Genomic DNA, 23,747 nt, shown 5'->3' on the forward strand with positions numbered 1-23,747 from the left:
TCTCCTTCTGCAGCATATACTGTACATTCAATACGTTCAGTGCCAAGACAGAGTATAATCATGGGTCTTTAAAAACATGTCACTGTCTCATTTTCTCTAACTAACGTATTTCCAAAGTTCTCTACATGCCATGTCAAATGAGGTTAACTCCACCACTGGCATGAGAGGGCAGCAGGCATTAGGAGCCTCATACTGAACTCTGACATCCTCAGCAAAACAGCTCTGATACAGCGAGCGGCAGCCATCGTAGGAAAGAAAATGCACCTACGTTCAACATAGCAATGGATGGGCCACGTGAGGTCAGGCCCTCTGATTGAGAGCAGGCTTCTGCAAACAGCATTTTATAACAATTAATTTTATAATTAAGCAAATACTCTTATATGTATAACTAAGGAGATAAACAACAGCGTTCTGTATACAGTTCAGGTACAATTCAGAATCAAGACTAGTCATACATTGAATACCCCTAATCACCTAATCAAAGTCTTTGTAGGCATGTATGGAACATAGCCGATTAATATACCTGACCCATCTGGCTTTTCAACCCTACCAAGTAAACAACAAAAATGTTATGGTACAGGCATTTAAACGGTATTGTGACTTGTTCTTGGCCAAAGTACCAAAACTGCTGGAAAGAGAAAGATAGTTTAGCAAGGATTCAAACATAACATTTATTACAGTATTTAAAGGGATTGGCAAGTAATCTCAAAACTAAAAAAATAGCTAAATGTTGAGCTTTTTTCCAGGCAGCCACAAAGCCAGTAGCCAAGTTCAATGTACAGTATTCCATTCAATAAACATTAAATTGGCATTCCACATGACAGGTAAGACCTTTATGCAGTACAGTAGGCACGTAGTAAGATGACAAAGTCACTATAGATGTCTCACACCTGTCGGTTATATTGCCTCCTCAAATTCCCTCTTGTGGACACAAGCATAATTGCAGTTAACGTCAGGTGGTATTGTAACTCTGACAGTTTACACTGCAGATACTCCAACACCAAACCATGCTGTACCAGACTGTAGTTACAGGACTATGACTGGCATATAATTGGAACTTCTATGACAATGACTGACATTTTTGTACAGGCACTGGCATAAAGTCATATAGTGGATTTGATTATGGTATTACTCATGTATGAGGTTAATTAAGTACATTTGATGGACTCATGTATGCGAGTATGCAAATATGTATGTGCTTAGTTTATGAACAAAATGTTTTGTGACATATCCTAATCAGATAAGGCATGTATTACTGTGGTGGTTTTCTCATAATGAAAATGTTTGCAATAACCATGGGTCACTGACAGAGCAGCTACAGTGCCTTCAGAAAGTATTCACACCCCTTTACTTTTTCCATATTTTGATGTGCTACATCCTAAAAAATGACATTGAATATCCCTTTGAGCGTGGTGAAGTTATTAACTATACTTTGGATGATGCATCATGTTTGCAACAAGGCACTAAAGTAATACTGCAAAAAATGTGTCAAAGCAATTAACTTTTTGTCCTGAATACAAATTGTTATGTTTGGAGAAAATACAATACAACAAATCACGGTGTACCACTCTAAATATTTTAAAGCATAGTGGTGGCTGCATTATGTTATAGGTATGCTTGTAATTGTTAAAGACTGGGGAGTTTCTCAGGATTAAAAATAAACGGAATGGAGCTAAGCACAGGCAAAGTCCTATAGGATTTTGCATGTGTTCTGTCTGCTTTTTGTCTGCTTTTTGTCTGCTTTTTGTCTGCTTTCCACCACACTATAAAGATAGAAAGTCTCAAAACACAATGACTTTGTAATGAAACCATGAAAAGTAATGTACCTGACATCTGGTGCTTGGATGTAAACCCAACGTAATGTGTTTTAAAACAGTAATTAAGTACCTGAATATTGATGTTTGTTCAGTGCATGTAAAAGGCAGCATCAAAATACAAAAACGGTGTTTTTAATACAATCAATGGTTTATAAATGCAAATGGTTTATAGCCTAAATATTGATTGATGATAAGGGCCTATGGAGAATATTTTTTTATGGAACTTCACCTTTATTTTTTCAATGCTTAATTTAGACAGATTAGAAACAGGAGGGACAGTAAGATGGTACATTTCGTTGGAATTTTACCCACTCAACCCCACAGCCACACAGTAACTTTTTTATTCTTTTATGTATGCAAGTCATTCAATTATTTGTTAATTTCATTTTACCAAAATAATGTAAGAATACATCCAACTTAATACATTGTTCAAAATGAAGTATCTTTCATGAGGATAACCAAAGAGAGAGAAAATTTTGTGATTGAACTAATTTGAAGTCTTTGGTTTTAATCACCTTGCATTTCCTAGCTTGCCACGCAACTCTGTTTTAGACGATTGTGGGTATTCATTTTTGGGGGGGCTTCATGATTCTTTCACATAATGTTGTATGCATGTTTGAAGAAAGAAAAGTATATGTCTATATTTGTTTAGCTTGTTGTGCCATGACGTATAATGGATCATGATGAATGGATATCAAAACCGTGAGGCAAATTGACGTTCTATGAAGACAGCAACCATTCCCACATGCATGATTGTCAATGGAAGAGGCAAGCACAGAATCCTCAATTCTTACAGGTCAACCTCTAATTACTACTGGTGGTTTGAACACTGTGCTTGACAATCCTTGCCAAAACAGTATAAAATGGCAAATGATCAAATATATAAAACAATGTTAAACACCCAAACTTCAGAAAAAGGGATCTAATTCTGCACTAGACACGATTCAACACATCATAATGGTGTTAAGAAGCTTTAGATAGAGGACACAACACCAATAGAGACGGTATCTACTTCTGCACTAAACAGAACTCGAAACACCAAAATAGTGTTTTCAACCTTTTCTGTTAGTATTCCCAGTCCCTGGCAAGGTGTTGCACAACACTTAATTAAGTGGTGTTACAACACACCATGTAATGTTTCAAAACATCTCAGGATGTTGTGTTTTAATACTTCAGCAAAGTTAAGGTTTCATCTCCTTCGAGTTGGTGGCAGCTCAGTTGCCACTAGTTTTGATGTTACAAAGCACTTCATTTTAATTTTTCAGTGCCGACACTGAAAGATGAATTCACCTTTCAACAGGCCAAATCTACACTGGAGTTGCTTACCAAGAAGACAGTGAATGTTCCCAAGTGGCCGAGTTACAGTTTTGACGTAGCACTTTCTTGCAGTCAAATAACCTAGTGTCTTCATGGGTGGAATATTATTCATATTTTTCATAATTTCATAACTAATAAACATTAATTTTTTTTAACTGCCGAACACCCAGTGTTTCTATGTCAAACAGTTTTGTTATATTTCAGTCTTCTGTTATGTATATTAAGTGTAATATGCGGATTCAAACTCCAAATGTAATACATTTCAACTCTATATCTGACATGGTACAGGTGTCTTCTTTTTTATAAGCACATAACCATGGGTGTGAGCTATATACTTCTGTTTCAAAGTAGATTTGTTTAAGACTACCAAGAAACACTGTGTGATCCTGATTTATCCCACTGCAGTAAAATGTTAAATATACTTAAAAATCTACGGCAAGACCTGAAAATGGTTGTCTAGCAATGATCAACAACCAATTTAACAGAGCTTGAAGAATTTTTTCAAGCATAATGGGTAAATGTTCCACAATCCAGGTGTGGAGAGCTCTTAGAGACTTAACCAGAAAGACCCACAAATGTAAGCACTGCTAAAAGTGCTTCCACAATGTATTGACTCAGGGGTGTGAATACTTATGTAAATGAGACATTTCTGTATTTCATTTTCAATAAATGTGTAAAAATGTCTAAAAACATGTTTTCACTTTGTCATTATGGGGTATTGTGTGTTAAATGGGTGAGGAGAAAAAATAATATTTAATCCATTTTGAATTCAGGTAACACAACAATATGTGGAATAAGTCAAGGGGTATGAATACTTTCTGAAGGCACTGTATCTGTGATGGACTACAGACAGGACTGGATGCAAAGTGCCTTGTAATCTGAAAATCTGTTAATACTACCTCAATGTAAATGAATGCAAAGCTGCCATGTTGTGCTACGCCAGGTGATTGAGTATTCACTCTCTGTGGCAGATTTGTCCTGTCTTTGAACTCTGCTCTCAATATTAGCATGATGCCAGTCTATTCTGCCTGCTGTATTCTGGAAATTAGGGGAATTACCTAATTCAGCATGACAAGGGGATTCACTATCACTTATCCAGACGACACAGATATTGTCTCCTGAAATGGGTTTGTGTTATGGCTAAGTTCCCAAAGGAAGATTCTTTACTTGAGTACTCATAAAGAGGGATTTTACCAACTTCTAGAGAGTCCCAGGAATAGCCACTCAATAAGTCCTGAGATTTAAGGATCTATGTTTAATTAATTTGGGATGTTACATTTTGATGAACTATTTTGACCATTGCACTGCAGCACAGGGCAGTACGTCTCTGTATGACAGTGGACAGCCTTAGATTTTCTATGAAAGATATCTAACAGAGACTATGTTGCCATGTTTGAACTACCCTGTAAAGACAAGCTGCCAAGAGGAGACTTGGCAAAGTGCCTGGCTCTGAACGGTGTTCTGGGGTAAAACCAATCAGGGTTAAAGCATCACCATCGCCAAAGCAATCATAACAAAGAGAGAGAGAGAGAGATGCTTTTATAAAAGCCTTTGAACATTTCTTCTTTGAAACACCAGATAAGAAAACAAGTAATTTAATGTAAAATGCTGAGCAAACATATGGATTCTTTCTTTAGCCAAAATGGCACTACATTTCTTATATTAAGCACTCAAGGGCACATTCGTATGTTCCAGTTTACATTTGCTGTCATGAAAAAAATTGAAACAAGGTAAATTACTAAATGGTGTCTGAGGACCAGACTTCCAGGAGTGAAAGAATTCTATATTGGGCCTCTATTACGTTTGGAAGTTTCCTGGGACTGCCTATGAAGAAAATACCTATACCATAACTGTAAAATATATATATTAATAAAAAAAAGTAATTATAATATTCCACAAGGTAGCCTATGAAAATGTGAATGAGGGCTCACTAAGGTAAAAGCACTCCGCCAATATAAGGTTGTGGAGATATTATAGACCTACTAATTTAGATATACGTGAGAGTTGTGTATTTGTGTATTTAGTGCCACATGAAAGACAACTCAACTGATCAAATGCTTTGATTCTAAACAGGATGATGTTCTATCCCTTGTCTCCCAGATCTAATGCTATTATGGCCTAGATATAAAGATGTCTTGATAAGAGATAAATATGTACAGTGGGGAGAACAAGTATTTGATACACTGCCGATTTTGCAGGTTTTCCTACTTACAAAGCATGTAGAGGTCTGTAATTTTTATCATAGGTACACTTCAACTGTGAGAGACGGAATCTAAAACAAAAATCCAGAAAATCACATTGTATGATTTTTAAATAATTAATTTGCATTTTATTGCATGACATAAGTATTTGATCACCTACCAACCAGTAAGAATTCCGGCTCTCACAGACCTGTTAGTTTTTCTTTAAGAAGCCCTCCTGTTCTCCACTCATTACCTGTATTAACTGCACCTGTTTGAACTCGTTACCTGTATAAAAGACACCTGTCCACACACTCAATCAAACAGATTCCAACCTCTCCACAATGGCCAAGACCAGAGAGCTGTGTAAGGACATCAGGGATAAAATTGTAGACCTGCACAAGGCTGGGATGGGCTACAGGACAATAGGCAAGCAGCTTGGTGAGAAGGAAACAACTGTTGGCACAATTATTAGAAAATGGAAGAAGTTCAAGATGACGGTCAATCACCCTCGGTCTGGGGCTCCATGCAAGATTTCACCTCGTGGGGCATCAATGATCATGAGGAAGGTGAGGGATCAGCCCAGAACTACACGGCAGGACCTGGTCAATGACCTGAAGAGAGCTGGGACCACAGTCTCAAAGAAAACCATTAGTAACACACTACGCCGTCATGGATTAAAATCCTGCAGCGCACGCAAGGTCCCCCTGCTTAAGCCAGTGCATGTCCAGGCCTGTCTGAAGTTTGCCAATGACCATCTGGATGATCCAGAGGAGGAATGGGAGAAGGTCATGTGGTCTGATGAGACAAAAATAGAGCTTTTTGGTCTAACTCCACTCGCCATGTTTGGAGGAAGAAGAAGTATGAGTACAACCCCAAGAACACCATCCCAACCGTGAAGCATGGAGGTGGAAACATCATTCTTTGGGGATGCTTTTCTGCAAAGGGGACAGGACGACTGCACCGTATTGAGGGGAGGATGGATGGGGCCATGTATCGCGAGATCTTGGCCAACAACCTCCTTCCCTCAGTAAGAGCATTGAAGATGGGTCGTGGCTGGGTCTTCCAGCATGACAACGACACGAAGCACACAGCCATGGCAACTAAGGAGTGGCTCCGTAAGAAGCATCTCAAGGTCCTGGAGTGGCCTAGCCAGTCTCCAGACCTGAACCCAATAGAAAATCTTTGGAGGGAGCTGAAAGTCCGTATTGCCCAGCGACAGCCCCGAAACCTGAAGGATCTGGAGAAGATCTTTAGGGAGGAGTGGGCCAAAATCCCTGCTGCAGTGTGTGCAAACCTAGTCAAGAACTACAGGAAACGTATGATCTCTGTAATTGCAAACAAAGGTTTCTGTACCAAATATTAAGTTCTGCTTTTCTGATGTATCAAATACTTATGTCATGCAATAAAATGCAAATTAATTATTTAAAAATCATACAATGTGATTTTCTGGATTTTTGTTTTAGATTCCGTCTCTCATAGTTGAAGTGTACCTATGATAAAAATTACAGACCTCTACATGCTTTGTAAGTAGGAAAACCTGCAAAATCGGCAGTGTATCAAATACTTGTTCTCCCCACTGTATTTCTCTTGTTGAAATAGAATGGGCAGGTTTGGTCCAAAAATACAATAAGTTGAATCAGGTGTGTTAGTGCTGGACTGAAACGAAAGCCTGCACATAGTGGCTTCCTAGACCAGAAAGTGAGGATCAAACTCAGGTATTACATTGGCTTTACACCAAAGTCACTCTAGTAGAGTAGCATAGGCTATACATAAATCTACAAATGGGTAGATGGATGGATGTACTGACATGGAGATACCACCATTACACCTTGGCATAATGCCACTGTAATGTGGAATATCACCAATTTGACACTGAACTACATGAATTCAGTTAACCAAACGTTTCTAATAGGCTTTGTTTACCTTCCATTGATTAATGTTTGAATAGATCAAGGATGTTGCTATGGTCAGACATGGATGACACTTTATTGGCATCCCTTTGGCACATGTAGCTCCAACTCCTTTGGATCCGTGCCTGGCTAAGTCTCTCACCGGCATGCCGCGAAGCAGGGAATACGTCAACAATGATGGTTATCCATACATAACATACTTTATGTCAATAATGAGGTAGTTTATCTCAATGTTAAATACATTATATCCGTTAAACCAACAATGGTATCATTTATTGAGCATGGTTCAGCAAAATGCCAATGCGATAAAAGTCTAATCATTTGAATAACTTCAGTTGATATTTTTTCTAAGACATTTATGTACGACAAAGCGCGCAAGCCATTTGACTAAAATCGCAGGTTATTAAATCACATCTATTAGTCTAAGCAGTATAACGTATACACATTATGTCATCTATTCATTCCGGTAGGCAATAAATAAACATAATAAAGTAATTGAGCATTGTTTCAAGATGCAATTGATACATTCGTGTTGACAGAAATTGGACTGGACCATGCCACTGGTCGTCGAGAACTTACCCAGTGTCAATGTTGCCACCAATCTGTCCTGTCTATTTTAGCAAATGGAAATAGCAAAAAAGGACTATATGATATTGGTTTGCATGGGTTCAGGTAACATCAGGTAACATTAAATCTATTTCACTCTTACTGAAGTTTGCATATGGCGCACAGAAACGTAATGAACAATCAATCAAGTGAATATGCCAGTCAACGGTTGGTTGAAGAGAACAGATAGACCGAAAGGCATTGACTATAAAAACAAATTAATGTCAATTTTGACTGAATAAATAGGCTAATGAACTCAGTTTGACTTGAGATGGCAAGAGGCACTAAAGATTAATTGTTTTATCGACTGAAATAATAATGTATGTAGGCTATCATTGTCGCGTAATGGGCTACCCAAGACCACATGAGTTGAATTTCAATGTAGGCTACAGTAAAATTATCAATCAATTAGGCGACTGGAGAGAGAAAGCAGGGTGTTGGGGAGAGAAAGCGTGGTCGTGGATGCTGTGTTTTGATTGGGCTAACCAGGAGACTCGTAATGTGCGCAGTCCGATATAAACCCATGCAGACCAGCGCTCTATCTGTCATGCTCGTCAAAAGAAATCAGTGTACGGTCCAGGGAAGCCGCATTGTGTAGATGGTAGCCTACTTAGTAACCTAATAGATTTACATTGTTGAAAACACGGCACTGTACATCTTCAGAGCTGTATGAACTATAAATAAGATAAGCAAGAAACACTATTTGTATTTTGTTAGATCATCAGTGATTATTGAATAATGCCTTTGAGGACCGGACTTTTTCTTCTAATGGTGCTGATTGCATCTGCATATGAACTGGATCAGAACGAGTCGTATTCACCCAGAAGAGCCCGCTTTTCAGCAAATACCCCTTGTAAGTAACAAACAGTCTCTTTTACAATATTGCATATTTTTGAGCGGATGCGGTGTTCTCATGCACATATTTTTTTTATCCTATATTACCTTGTATGCACTGCACAGTATGGGGGAGAAATGTTTGCCATTTCATGATATGCAGCTCTGTTTCCAAGTGAACGAACGCCTTGATCGACAGGATAATGAATAGCTGAACAAGGATAGGTTACTCACCGTTACCGGTGTTTTACCGGCAACAGATGAGTGCGAGTTTCGCAGTGACTGACACCTGTGCTTGAAAGCTGTATACCACCATCAGATGTTGAATAAATGGTCTATGAACAAATGTCTTTGAATTAATGGTCGTGTGGGTTGGTTAAACCCGATGAGTGACCGGAGGAGAGAACATGAGAGAGATTCATATTTCTTTTAGGACAGATATGGAAATGCATTGATGTAGGTGAGCCCACTTGTATCGTGTGGATCAATGCATCAATGGTTATTTGGTCACTGCCTTTACTGTATTATAAACACTTGATTTGCTTATAGATTGTGTCACATACTCAACAAGTAATGTCGTTTCAGTGTTGCGAATGTCATACATTAGTCTACCTGCAATGTTGCTTTACGCACTGTTAAAGATATAATTTTTTTTACCACAAAATAAACGATTTACAAGTGTTTGGAAACAACTATGGACCCATCATATTTTAAATGTATTGGTATTCTTCAAAGCAGTCACCAGTGTAAAGTGAAGATACTATTGCTGTAGGCTAAATAAATACGGACTACTGCACCCACCTGTGGCTACTGGCTACGGTCTTGACTGGATGAATGAAGCACCTATTGCCAGAACAAACTTGAAGGGGATAGGCCTATCAAAGTGAAAGCAAAGAAGGTGGAAACACATAGAGATAGATAGAGTACTCATTTTTGTATCTGTGCCATTGTAGCATGCGTGACCGCATGGGCAGCACCATTGAGGCAATCTACATTTTGAAGTTGTCCACCTCCTAATGGAAGGATCAACCAATGAAGTTGAAGTCCCACTTGGTTGACTACATTAAGGGCCTGCTCTAGCCTTTTGGGGGCCCTAAACACTTCAGCATTTCTTAAATCTAATTTCCAGAAATTCTACGAGTTTAGCCATGGGGTGGATAGAAATGTTGGCAGTTTTAAAGATCATTTCCTGCAAATCAAATCAAATCAAATCAAATCAAATTTTATTAGTCACATACACATGGTTAGCAGATGTTAATGCGAGTGTAGCGAAATGCTTGTGCTTCTAGTTCCGACAATGCAGTAATAACCAACAAGTAATCTAACCTAACAATTCCACAACTACTACCTTATACACACACACAAGTGTAAAGGGATAAAGAATATGTACATAAAGATATATGAATGAGTGGTGGTACAGAACGGCATGGCAAGATGCAGTAGATGGTATAGAGTACGGTATATACATATGAGATGAGTACTGTAGGGTATGTAAACATAAAGTGGCATAGTTTAAAGTGGCTAGTGGTACATGTATTACATAAAGATGGCAAGATGCAGTAGATGATATAGAGTACAGTATATACATATGAGATGGGTAATGTAGGGTATGTAAACATTATATTAAGTGGCATTGTTTAAAGTGGCTAGTGGTACATTTTTACATAATTTCCATCAATTCCCATTTTTAAAGTGGCTGGAGTTGAGTCAGTATGTTGGCAGCGGCCGCTAAATGTTAGTGGTGGCTGTTTAACAGTCTGATGGCCTTGAGATAGAAGCTGTTTTTCAGTCTCTCGGTCCCTGCTTTGATGCACCTGTACTGACCTCGCCTTCTGGATGATAGCGGGGTGAACAGGCAGTGGCTTGGGTGGTTGTTGTCCTTGATGATCTTTATGGCCTTCCTGTGACATCGGGTGGTGTAGGTGTCCTGGAGGGCAGGTAGTTTGCCCCCGGTGATGCGTTCTGCAGACCTCACTACCCTCTGGAGAGCCTTACGGTTGTGGGCGGAGCAGTTGCCGTACCAGGCGGTGATACAGCCCGACAGGATGCTCTCGATTGTGCATCTGTAGAAGTTTGTGAGTGCTTTTGGTGACAAGCCGAATTTCTTCAGCCTCCTGAGGTTGAAGAGGCGCTGCTGCGCCTTCTTCACAACGCTGTCTGTGTGGGTGGACCAATTCAGTTTGTCCGTGATGTGTACACCGAGGAACTTAAAACTTTCCACCTTCTCCACTACTGACCCGTCGATGTGGATAGGGGGGTGCTCCCTCTGCTGTTTCCTGAAGTCCACAATCATCTCCTTTGTTTTGTTGACGTTGAGTGTGAGGTTATTTTCCTGACACCACACTCCGAGGGCCCTCACCTCCTCCCTGTAGGCCGTCTCGTCGTTGTTGGTAATCAAGCCTACCACTGTAGTGTCATCCGCAAACTTGATGATTGAGTTGGAGGCGTGCATGGCCACGCAGTCGTGGGTGAACAGGGAGTACAGGAGAGGGCTCAGAACGCACCCTTGTGGGGCCCCAGTGTTGAGGATCAGCGGGGTGGAGATGTTGTTACCTACCCTCACCACCTGGGGGCGGCCCGTCAGGAAGTCCAGGACCCAGTTGCACAGGGCGGGGTCGAGACCCAGGGTCTCGAGCTTGATGACGAGTTTGGAGGGTACTATGGTGTTAAATGCTGAGCTGTAATCGATGAACAGCATTCTCACATGGGTATTCCTCTTGTCCAGATGGGTTAGGGCAGTGTGCAGTGTGGTTGCGATTGCGTCGTCTGTGGACCTATTGGGTCGGTAAGCAAATTGGAGTGGGTCTAGGGTGTCCGGTAGGGTGGAGGTGATATGGTCCTTGACTAGTCTCTCAAAGCACTTCATGATGACGGAAGTGAGTGCTACGGGGCGGTAGTCGTTTAGCTCAGTTACCTTAGCTTTCTTGGGAACAGGAACAATGGTGGCCCTCTTGAAGCATGTGGGAACAGCAGACTGGGATAAGGATTGATTGAATATGTCCGTAAACACACCAGCCAGCTGGTCTGCGCATGCTCTGAGGACGCGGCTGGGAATGCCGTCTGGGCCTGCAGCCTTGCGAGGGTTAACACGTTTAAATGTTTTACTCACCTCGGCTGCAGTGAAGGAGAGCCCGCAGGTTTTGGTAGGGGGCCGTGTCAGTGGCACTGTATTGTCCTCAAAGCGGGCAAAAAAGTTGTTTAGCCTGTCTGGGAGCAAGACATCCTGGTCCGCGACGGGGCTGGTTTTCTTTTTGTAATCCGTGATTGACTGTAGACCCTGCCACATACCTCTTGTGTCTGAGCTGTTGAATTGCGACTCGATTTTGTCTCTGTACTGGGACTTAGCCTGTTTGATTGCCTTGCGGAGAGAATAGCTACACTGTTTGTATTCGGTCATGCTTCCGGTCACCTTGCCCTGGTTAAAAGCAGTGGTTCGCGCTTTCAGTTTCACGCGAATGCTGCCGTCAATCCACGGTTTCTGGTTTGGGAATGTTTTAATCGTTGCTGTGGGTACGACATCGTCAATGCACTTCCTAATGAACTCGCTCACCGAATCAGCATATTCGTCAATATTGTTGTTGGACGCAATGCGGAACATATTCCAATCCGCGTGATCGAAGCAGTCTTGAAGCGTGGATTCAGATTGGTCGGACCAGCGTTGAACAGACCTGAGCGCGGGAGCTTGTTGTTTGAGTTTCTGTTTGTAGGCTGGAATCAACAAAATGGAGTCGTGGTCAGCTTTTCCGAAAGGGGGGCGGGGGAGGGCCTTATATGCGTCGCGGAAATTAGTATAACAATGATCTAGGGTTTTTCCAGCCCTGGTAGCACAATCGATATGCTGATAGAATTTAGGGAGTTTTGTTTTTAGATTAGCCTTGTTAAAATCCCCAGCTACGATGAATGCAGCCTCAGGGTGTGTGGTTTCCAGTTTACAAAGAGTCAGATAAAGTTCGTTCAGGGCCATCGATGTGTCTGCTTGGGGGGGAATATATACGGCTGTGATTATGATTGAAGAGAATTCCCTTGGTAGATAATGCGGTCGACATTTGATTGTGAGGAGTTCTAGATCAGGTGAACAGAATGACTTGAGTTCCTGTGTGTTGTTATGATGATCACACCACGTCTCGTTAATCATAAGGCATACCCCCCCGCCCCTCTTCTTACCGGAAAGATGTTTGTTTCTGTCGGCGCGATGCATGAAGAAACCAGCTGGCTGCACCGACTCCGTTAGCGTCTCTTGAGTTAGCCATGTTTCCGTGAAGCAGAGCACGTTGCAATCCCTGATGTCTCTCTGGAATGCTACCCGTGCTCGGATTTCGTCAACCTTATTGTCAAGAGACTGGACATTGGCGAGTAGTATGCTAGGGAGTGGAGCGCGATGTGCCCGTCTCCGAAGCCTGACCACGAGACCGCCTCGTTTGCCCCTTTTTCGGCGTCGCACAGGGTCGCCGGCTGGGATCAGATCCATTGTATTGGGTGGAAGGCAAAACACTGGATCCGTTTCGGGAAAGTCATATTCCTGGTAGGAACGATGATGAGTTGACGTTAATCGTATATTCAGTAGTTCCTCCCGACTGTATGTAATGAAACCTAAGATTACCTGGGGTACCGATGTAAGAAATAACACATAAAAAAACAAAATACTGCATATTTTCCAAGGAACGCGAAGCGAGGCGGCCATCTCTTTTCGGCGCCGGAAATCTACACATTTTGAGTTAGCGTGACTAACAAAATCAATGTGGGCCACCCTCTGCGTGCCCAGTCGGTATTCGGTGAATATTACTACAAGTTTAGATAACTGGCTAGACTAACTTACCAATATTTTTTTTTATAGCTGACATAGCTAACTGACTGACTGTCAGTGACTGACTAAACAAGAGAAGAACTGTTGATGCACAACCAAATTTCGAACTGTACATTTTACTATTCTAACTCTCAACAGTAAGTTGAGGCACCGACTGAGTTCCTAAAAAAAAAAGAAAGTGGCAGCCTGTAGCCATCCTTGACTACATTAAAATGGAAGCGCTCAATGGCGCTGCCCATGCTAAAATGGCCGTTTGGCCACTAGAGGCCTATATCTTTCTCTATGTGGAGACGTTAATTTCTTTGATGAAAGAATGTTGGCCATTGACCAGGAGTTCTATCAAAACTGCAAAACAGGCCATTTTTTAAAATTGATTTAACTAAACAGGTGGGGCTCAACCTTCCCTGAATGACGCGTCACCACTGGGCATGATGCACGTCCCCACCCACTCATTCCAAGTCTGGTCTCATAGACTAGATGTAACATAGTAAATGTATATCCAGGACACGTATTTATGATATAACACGGAAGGTTACTTAAGGCAAAAACAAAAGTAGAGTTGTTGGTCAGGGTGGATCGGTTGGCGTATAATGCAAACTTCTAACAACCCAAAGGTTGTGTGTTTGAATCTCATCACGGACAGATTTAGCTAATTAGCAACTACTTACTACTTTGCAACTACTTAGTATGTTAGCTAACCTTAACCCTTTAACCTAACTGCTCCTAACAGAGCAGCACACCTTGCCCTTAATTGCACATACAGAACTAACATCAACAACATGCATGTCAGTCTTTCCTGATTGAGGGTTGACAAGAAATGTACTGCATCTTGTCTAGTTTTATGATAAATATTACTGTGATGAAAATTCTAGATTGTCTACATAATCAAATAACATTCAGCTCAGACACCCATACATTTATTTGATTTATTTAACCTTTATTTAACTAGACACCCATACATACCCCACAAGACATGCCACCAGGGACCCAAGTCCAAAACAAATTTACGGCAACGAATAGTTTTATACAGAACCATGATTGCATGGATCTCTCTTCCATCTCCAATAATCAAGCAAACAGCAAAATTGCCTTTTAAAAACAGATGAAATAACTCATGGAACAGCGGGGACTGTGAGGGGACACACACAAGCAGACACACTCTAACAGTCAGATTTTTAGTTGTATTATTTGTATTCGTTTTTTTGTTGTATTGTTTGTATATCATTGCATTTTACATTTGTGTGACTGTCCTTTATCAGTGTATCAGTGTTTTGTTACTTGTCATGGTTTTTTTTGTGGGCTGCAGGAAGAGTAGCTGCTGCTTCTACTAAAGCTAATGGGGATCCAAATTAACAAAACAACTAACCCTAACCCCTAGCCTAGCTAATGTTAGCCACTTAGCAAATGTTAGCATTAGCCACCTAGCTAAGGTTAGCCACAACAAATTGGAATTCATAAAATATGATACGTTTTTCAAATTCGTAACATATTGCACAAATTACAATTCTATGTGAAGTCCAGGTTGCTCATTCAGTAGGCTCCCTTTAAGTCCCTTTTCAATGGCTTGCCAACTGAAACTGCCCATAGTATTCCCATGCAATTAATAAAGTGAAAATAACAACTTTCAACTAAGCACGGCCCCTTAAAAGTGATGATATTGTATAGCAATAAAAAAAAAAAATAATAATAATGGCCTAGGTCTACATTGCAGGGGGCTGTCTACCACCATGTATTCTGTTTACCGGTAAATTAGTTGATGGAATAAGTGCTCATGCACTCTTTCCAAAAATGTGTATATGAGATGGTTTTCTATAGCCTACATTCTCAGAAAGGCAGTTGTATTAACAGTCCCATAAAATGAGCAGAGCAGTGAAAGGCCTAAATTAGGAGATAAGGCAATGAATGAGGTGTTATCTAGGTGTGATTATTAAGCCCTTATTTGTTATTTAAACCAATGCAGAGGTTACATCAGACTAAGTATCTGCCACATTGGCCTCCTTGGTCCTACCAATAAGAGATATCGAAGGGGTGTGCATCTTTAGAAATACAATTTCTATATTTCTATGCGTGCATCCACAGAATGTGGAAATGATCCAACGACCTGAGAGAAACACGGTGGAGGGACAGTTTGATTAGTGATTAGAGTGTTGTACCACTTAGAGATCACTTATCTGCTTGACAGCCATAGCGATTCATTGCTGATTTGCTAGTTAATTAGTGTGGGCTCGGCTGGACCCAAAAGGTTCACAGAACGAGAGTGCATCCATTTGTGATACAGTACATCAGCTCATTGTCCCAATTGCTGTATGCTTACCATGAACTTGTCCCAGTCTTACTAAATGGACATTAGAGGCACTCATTGGAAGACATTTGGGGGTTTTCTGGATATTTTAGATCTTTGCCTCGTCAGAGTAGTTTACACAGCTGTGTATATCAGCTTGCTCTTTAATATTAAGTCTGAGGCTATATTAATGTGACACATGCACATTAGATCTATTTCTGAGGAATGGGGCAGTGACCCATGGAGGGCAGGGTACTTGACTGTACTGTTAAGTGTGCACAGTTCATGGTGATGAGTGTCAGAGGTGGTTTGGCACACCTTCCAATTGAGCATAATATTATTGCCTTGTCACATATGAGGGTAATGGAAACAAGGGGTCTGGTGCCAAAAGTGAAAGTCAGCAGAACCTGATCCTGAATAAGCAACACTCGCACCAGTGTGTGTGGGTGTGACATGCCATGACTCCATAAGAGACCTTTGGGTATTTTTGGTGCAGTTGGTCACAAGTCTGTTCCAAGAACCAAAATGCTGGAATATCCATAAAATTCTTTCCCAGGAAGAGGAAATGTAATTATCCTAAATTGTCTCCCAGTCTTAAAGGGTTTGACGTGTCCAGTGACCAGTCAAGTTGTAATTTGTCTGAATATTGATGATATCGGCATAGAATCAACTATGCATGTAAATTCTCATCAGATCACTTCCTTGTTTGGTTCACAACCAATACAGGCTGATTATCTTTCAATTCTTGTTGAGAGGTGTATGGTAGCCTGCCCCCTGCTAATGATCCCTTCCCTCTGTCTACAGCTGACGTGGCACGCTGTCTGAACAGTGCCCTCCAAGTAGGCTGTGGAGCTTTCGCCTGTCTGGAGAACTCCACGTGTGACACAGATGGCATGCACGACATCTGCAAGTCCTTTCTGTACAGTGCAGCTAAATTTGACACTCAGGTATGATCATTCTTCCTCTCTTCAAATCTGACACAATATGTTGCAGTAGATTAAACCTGTTGACTGAAGTTGAGTCATGTTCTGTGGTATGACTATGATATGTGGTTTTGTGCAGGGCAAAGCCTTTGTGAAAGAGAGCCTCAAGTGCATTGCCAATGGCATCACCTCAAAGGTGTTCCCCACCATCCGCCGCTGCTCCACCTTTCAAAGAATGATCTCAGAGGTTCAGGAGGAGTGCTACAGCAAGCTGGATATCTGCACTATCGCCCGCATCAACCCAGATGCCATTGGAGAGGTGGCACAGCTCCCAAGCCACTTCCCCAACAGGTGAGTTCCTAGAAAACGTGGGTCAAAGGGCTTCCATTTCTGTTTAACTTTATCTTCGTACAACAAAAGCTATGTATTTGATACCCTCACTCTATTGAAGCAAATACATTTCAGTGGGCTCCCAAAACATACTTTGAAATTGTACAGCAACAAAAATGCATGCTGCATCCTCTTGTAGGTTTTACGGTAAGCTCCTCCAGAGCCTGATGGACTGTGATGAGGAGACTGTGGATCTGGTGAGGGCCAGTATGGTGTCCAGGCTTGGCCCAGAGATGACCATTCTCTTCCAGCTGCTGCAGAACAAGCCCTGCCCCTCGGCTGCTGCTGCTATTGTTGCTGCCGTTCCAACTGGAGTGGAGGGCCGTGGGAGCTTGCAGTGGTCCATGGGTCCACACATGTATAAGATCCAGCCTGGTCTACGCAACAGAGACTCTGCCAGCCATTTAGGCAAGAAGCGTGCCACTGGTGACAGCTCCTAACTCCCACTCAGATCCAGAAACTACACACCCCTCAAAAACATAAACAAGCTAACAGTGGTCTCTTCACTTGGGTATTTAAGAATCATTCCTCTCCAGACTGGAAAATAACATGCACCTCTAAGAGAATAGCCAATGTGTTTCAAGTATGTTTAACATCAAAGTTTGAGTTGTTGTGTGAGATACATTGTACCTTAGGTTAGAGAGGATCCCCTCCCCTAAACTATTTCCTAACTCTTATCACTCACACTGTTTGTTCATTGAACATGTTATTGTAGCACCACAACTTGGCCCTGTTCATTCCTGTTCACTTCCCATACTTGATATAGTATCATCTGAGAGCCTAGTGAGGATGATGTCCCTCTAAGTTTTCTGTCTAGGATTTCAAGCATAAACCTGCAGGTATGGTTCATATCTATAGAGCACAAGTGTTCCCAAATAATTTTGGTTGCAATATTCAAATGTGCATCCATTAGTAGAATATCAATTGATAAGTCAACAATATCTTCATCAATAGATCATTATTAATAGATGTTTCATACAGTTTATGTGAGATATTTCTATATTATGATGAGATTAGTCAAATGAGTGTGCTATATAAATCAGTGTCACATAGTCACTGACACAAACAGGATTTATTTATTTATTAATTATTAGTCTCAGATGGCCACAGCTAGCTCTGTGAGAGGCGTGTCCCTCAGATGAGAGCAATCCTAATCAACTTTGCGCAGGAAGCTACTTTAGACCGACCAAATAACTTGAAACCACCCAAAATGTTATTCAAAACAGACTTAAATGTGGTGAAAGGTGTTTAGCTAACGCCTATACCAGAGAATATAGCATTGTTTAGATACAACTACATATGTTCTGTCCTGAAACACTCAGTTCACAATAAGTATGGACCAGCAGTGTAACTTATGAGTAGGTGACCCCCTGAGATTGATAGAGGTCACCCCCTTGAACTGATGACCAACATTCTCCCTGGTGAATATGACACGGAGGGGTTGGATCATACACACTGACTTCCAGTGTTGATAATGACTATTTAAAAGCCTTGTTGGTATAATATTGATATTTATTTTCCTACTATATTATTTAAGTTGTTATTTTATGATGTTGCTGTAGTTTTAGTTACAGATATACAATTTTAAAGTGCAGTTTGGTCATGGCTCCTATTTCAATGGGGGCTCATGATCAAATACTATAGTATCTGCCACTCTCCACACTTTCCGCTCTGTTGACTGAATAGGACCCATGGTATGACTCTGTGCTGGACATAGGGGAACAACATTGTCACTTATGTACTGTTGCAAGGGGACTTTGTGTTTATTTTCCAAACCCAGTTAATAATGTTATAAAGGTAGAGAGAAATTGTGGTCAAGCCATTCATTGTACAGTTAACAAACAGATAAACTTGAAGACGGAACGGCAAAGCATTTGCTGAATCTATTCTTAACATCATGCAAAAGAATGTATCTCTCAGAAAGGTTACCCTAGTGACATAACTTCATAAGTGCTTCAATAGAGGGAGATTAATTCATCATGACTTTGAGCAGTGTATTCTCACAGTGCACATACCTGGCTGAGGGAGATGTACAATAGGGGAAAAGAACGTTAAAGAGATGTGATGGTTTTACAATACAAAATCATGTGAAATGTTAAGAACTCACAAACCTATGCAATAATCTCTCATGTGGAGGATTCACAGTGACACACAAACATGCCCTTTGTCACAAACAAAGCCAGCTGATGCTGAATATATGTGGCAGCAGCTTATTTGCTCCCATACTTATAGTGAAGTAGCAGGCAATGCAATGTGCCCCTGGACTCCCCCTTTCTGTTGCTGAGTTTGTTGCTGTGGTCTCTGTTGTATTGTTTTTTGTTTAGTATTTTTCTTGGGATATAATATCTTGCTTTTAGTAGCAATATAGTGTATATTCAAAATAAAAAGTAAGGAAAAAAATCCCTCAGAAATGTTAAGACTGTATTACTTATGTTACATGCACACTTTGCATCTCTTATGACCACTAAAGGGCCACAGAATCGTTCAACACTTGTGATGGGTTGGGGCTACGTCCTTTCTGTACTGTTAATATCTCTGTGTCTGTAATAGCTGGACAAATCCAGAACAGTTGCTGCTAAAGAATAGCTTGCTCCCTTGTATGATGGATTATAATTTTCCCCTAAAACATTTACTTGGATATCTTTGGTAAAAACCCATTCACAGAACCTGGCATCAATCTGTATAATTGCATTTGACCATTTACATTCAGTTTGGCACTTCTTCTGGAATTTGTACATTTCTTTGAATGTTGCTTGCAGTGAATATATGCCAATGGTATTCTGTTTATTTCCTCTCCCTTGAGACTATGCTTATACATTCAAGTTCTGGGTAACTTCAGAGAATGTATCTTATATTGAATGTCTGTTCTGATGAGGATGTGCCCAAACCTAGATGGTTCATTATCGTATTTTAGAATGTGTGTTTCGTTTAAAGGTGGTGTATGAAAGTCTGAGAATTAAATTAAATTAACAGACTTACAAGACATGTTTTGTTCATTAGCCTTTTACTGCAGTGGGCTAAATCAGGGTCACACAATGTTTGTTGGTAGTCTTAAACAAATCTATTTTAGGTGTGTTCATAAATTCACTCTGAAGTACCAGTGCGCTCTGGGCGTTCGTAAATTCATAGCTTTTTCAGAGCACACACTGCACGCTCTGGCCGAGGAGTAGGGTTGATCCAAGCTTTCTGACCTCACAACTGCACTTAAGCACCCAAGCTAACTGGCTGAAGTTTGTATGCTTTCTAGCTACTTCCAGACACAAATGACAGAACCCCTCACTCTGACCATTTTACTCGCCCTAGCAGAGGTGGTTTTCATGTTATGTAGAGCGTTGTTGACTAACTGTGCTGCTGGCAACAATTTAATTGTGTTTTTTGCCAACATTTACTGACACCGGTCATAAATTGCTCAGTTATTCTGTGCTCTTGCACACTCAGACGAGAGTGCCCGGAAATCGGCGTAGATAGCCAGAGTGGATTTACAAACGCACCCTTTGAAACAAAAGTATACACCTCACACACATGGTTATGGGCTTGATAAATGAAGACACCTGTACCGTGTCAGATATAGAGTTGAAATGTATTCCATTTTGAGTTGGCATCCCAATATTACACTTTGTATACATCACAGAATACTGAAATATAACAAAACCGTTTGCAAAGAAACACTGGATTTTATGCGTTAAAAAAATACATGTTTATGATTTATACAGTTATGAAAAATATGAATAATTCCACCCATGAGGCCACTAGAGGGCGATTTGGTCATTTGACTGCAGGAAAGAGCTATGCTATTTGTTGCAAATCAAGATTAGGGTGAATTTTGGTGATAGGCCTACTGGATTATTAGCTAGATCTATAGCTAAATCTATCCATAGTGAAATCAGCAGCAGCAGTTTCTTTTGATACACTATACGTTTAGGGCAGGCTGGGGACTGTACTCTGAAACTTCGTGGTACTCGTTCTTCTCAAGACTTGAAATCAATATAAATACAGTATACATGTTTTGCCAGAATTAAAACTACTGGGTTGATTAATAAGAATGACATCTTAATCGTAGTGACAGTTACTTTACTTTCAAATTCGTAGATAAAATTAATCAGTAAGATATTTGAGGAGATTGCTTGCTGAAGTTCCTAATACAATAGCTACTGTATGTTAAGCATGATTGATCCTTGTAAATCACTTGCACTTTAATACATACTCATCTACATATATACCCATACTGTAGATATGTATGGGGTTTTTCTCTGTGCTGAAACTTATGAAAGATACAAATGTATCATCTGTGTGTCTTTGCTGATTAGAAATAAACTATTATCATATCTGGCATATGGTATCAAATGTGTTGACTGCGTTCATTTTACTAACATGTAAACTTTGTTCTGCTAACACATACTGTACATCTAAACTTCAAATCTGAAAAAGAAGTGCAATTATTAGCAAGTGAATATCTATAAATAATTGTACTGTAATGAGTTGTTATTTGTCTGATGATATTACAAGCAGTTCCATCACTTGAGAGTAGATGTGCATATCACAATGGCCAATATTGATCTCCAGTCTGATTCAGAATAGGGAAGCTTGCTACCAATACCATAGAATATTACACAAGCAAGCCATATCTCCTCAGTGCTTTCTGGCTGTGACAAATCTGCTAGGACCCATGAAGTAGGAAACAAGGACAAATAGAGCATGTCCTTATGAAAATGAACTTTCTTAAACTTGAGCACAAACGAGCTGAAACTGCAAAGTGCCTGTACCATTGGAGTGCCCCAGGAAAAGAGAGAGCGGTACGCAAGTGGCTGCATAACCGCTATCTCAGTCAGAGACAGATATAATTTCATGCCAATTTGGAAGAGTCCTGTAGGGCTTTCTCATCAGCAGCACTCCAGTCCCAGGGATAGGTGATGCAGCTTCTCTGCACAGAGTGATTCCAACATGTTCTGCTTTTAAAGAGGCACTCACATGGAAGTCATCAGCCCATTCTCTTGCACAGTGCAGTGCACTAGCCTCTTTTACTACAAGTATAGATGTAAAGACCCAATTCAGCCATGTTTATATCAATATGAAAACAATTCTGGGCAACAATTAAGTACCTTACTGTAATAGATTTCCATTAAAATTGACAAAAAATTGCTTTTAGGAAAAAAATATTTCTCAAGCAAGAATTTTGCTAGGTGAATCTGACTGTCGATACAGACTGCCGGTAGGTACTTTTCAGAGTAGGAGGCCGTTTCTTCTATTGCTAGAGCAAAAGACTCACCTGCTGCGTACCGACCTGGTACCAATGAACCTGACGTTTCTACTTGTAGAATCGCAATGCTCCTCGGTGGCCAACAACTTGACTTTGAGCCAATCAGAGAGCATTCATCTCCACATGGGGGAGCCAACAGAAGTGACAAGAAAAAGGAAAAAATAGTGGCACTTTTTACAGTCTAATCCACACCCTTTTATCAGAATTGTTCTAACTAAAGCAATACATATTTTTTTCTAGAGCAAGTCTACATCTTTCACGTCTAACTACAGAGTTTTGTGCATGAAGAATGATTTTTTTGTTAGCTTGCTAACCGAGCAAAGCAGTCACGCACACTTCATATGACACAAATGGGGTGGCAAGTGCAGCACGATACACACAACACTAAATTATCCTTAAGAGGTTCAATTAAAAAAATTTGCACAGCTAGATAGCATTGACTATACCATAAAGCAACACAGACATACATGCATTGCCAAACAACGCAACTGCCCTTACAAAAGAAATATTGCCGTTTTGAAACGGCAGTAAAAGTGTAGTAAATGCCGTCGACTGTGGTATTTTGAATGCAGTAATTGCAGAATCTGCAGATATACTGCACTCTAACTGCAAACTTCTGGTTTGGAGAATTTTAACAAGGCTGAGTGTCTGATGATTTCAAGGTCTTTGCTGTGTGAACAGAAAAGAGATGGACCTCCGACACTCTGTTCAGAGGTGCAGGCAAAAGTTTGACAATCCTACCGGTGTGTTTGAGCTATTATTGGCAGAGAGATTTGGAACTCTCTTTGTTATTGGTCTATTAACCAATGTACCACATGGTGATGTCACCATTGAAAGCCGAAACTACCACCCATGCAAACCTGCTGATTAGAAGGTACTGTGTAGATTGTATTTTCAACAAGCAACTATCAGAACATTTTTTCACATTTTTACAGTGTTAGTTACATCAGCTATTCTACAATATGATATAAAACTCAGGAAAATCTAGTTTTTGACTGCATTGGGCCTTTTAATATCATTAAAGGAATCCAAGTGCAAGGCAGGACCAAACATTTACTTCTCTATTAGTCCTTTATGATAACACGACATGCGTTTGCGAGGAGACAATCAAAGCAGAGATTTACTAGTGGGGTTGCATCTGGCCACAGGGGGGCATTCTCTTCACTGGAGAAAATACATAGTGGACATAAAGCACATGTATTTTGTCTAGAGGTGCTCTGCACACCTTACTCAACATGTGAGATGAGTGGGCATTCTGCACTTGCTTGATAAAGCCATAAACAGAAAAGCAAGTCTTCTTAGAGGCCTATTGTACCATGCCTTTAAACAGATGATGGATGAAGGTCACAGATCATCTAGCTCAACCCTCTTGCAACCCCTCCAATTTATTCTCACGGATTTGATGTTATGAAATGTGGCAGATTA

General features: G+C 40.6%; 1 protein-coding gene across 1 annotated transcript; it reads left to right on the forward strand.

Annotated features, from left to right (window-relative positions):
* The first annotated feature begins 8,396 nt into the window (after nt 1-8,396).
* On the forward strand, nt 8,397-21,404 carry LOC139545435 (stanniocalcin-like). The gene is made up of 4 exons (XM_071353191.1): nt 8,397-8,686; nt 16,557-16,699; nt 16,815-17,026; nt 17,205-21,404. Exons 1-4 carry the CDS (start codon nt 8,572-8,574, stop codon nt 17,503-17,505), a joined length of 771 nt encoding a protein of 256 aa, XP_071209292.1. The 5' UTR covers nt 8,397-8,571; the 3' UTR covers nt 17,506-21,404.
* The last annotated feature ends 2,343 nt before the right edge of the window (nt 21,405-23,747 follow it).

The sequence above is a fragment of the Salvelinus alpinus genome, chromosome 19, assembly GCF_045679555.1.
Source record: "Salvelinus alpinus chromosome 19, SLU_Salpinus.1, whole genome shotgun sequence".
In the NCBI taxonomy this organism is placed as follows: domain Eukaryota; kingdom Metazoa; phylum Chordata; class Actinopteri; order Salmoniformes; family Salmonidae; genus Salvelinus; species Salvelinus alpinus.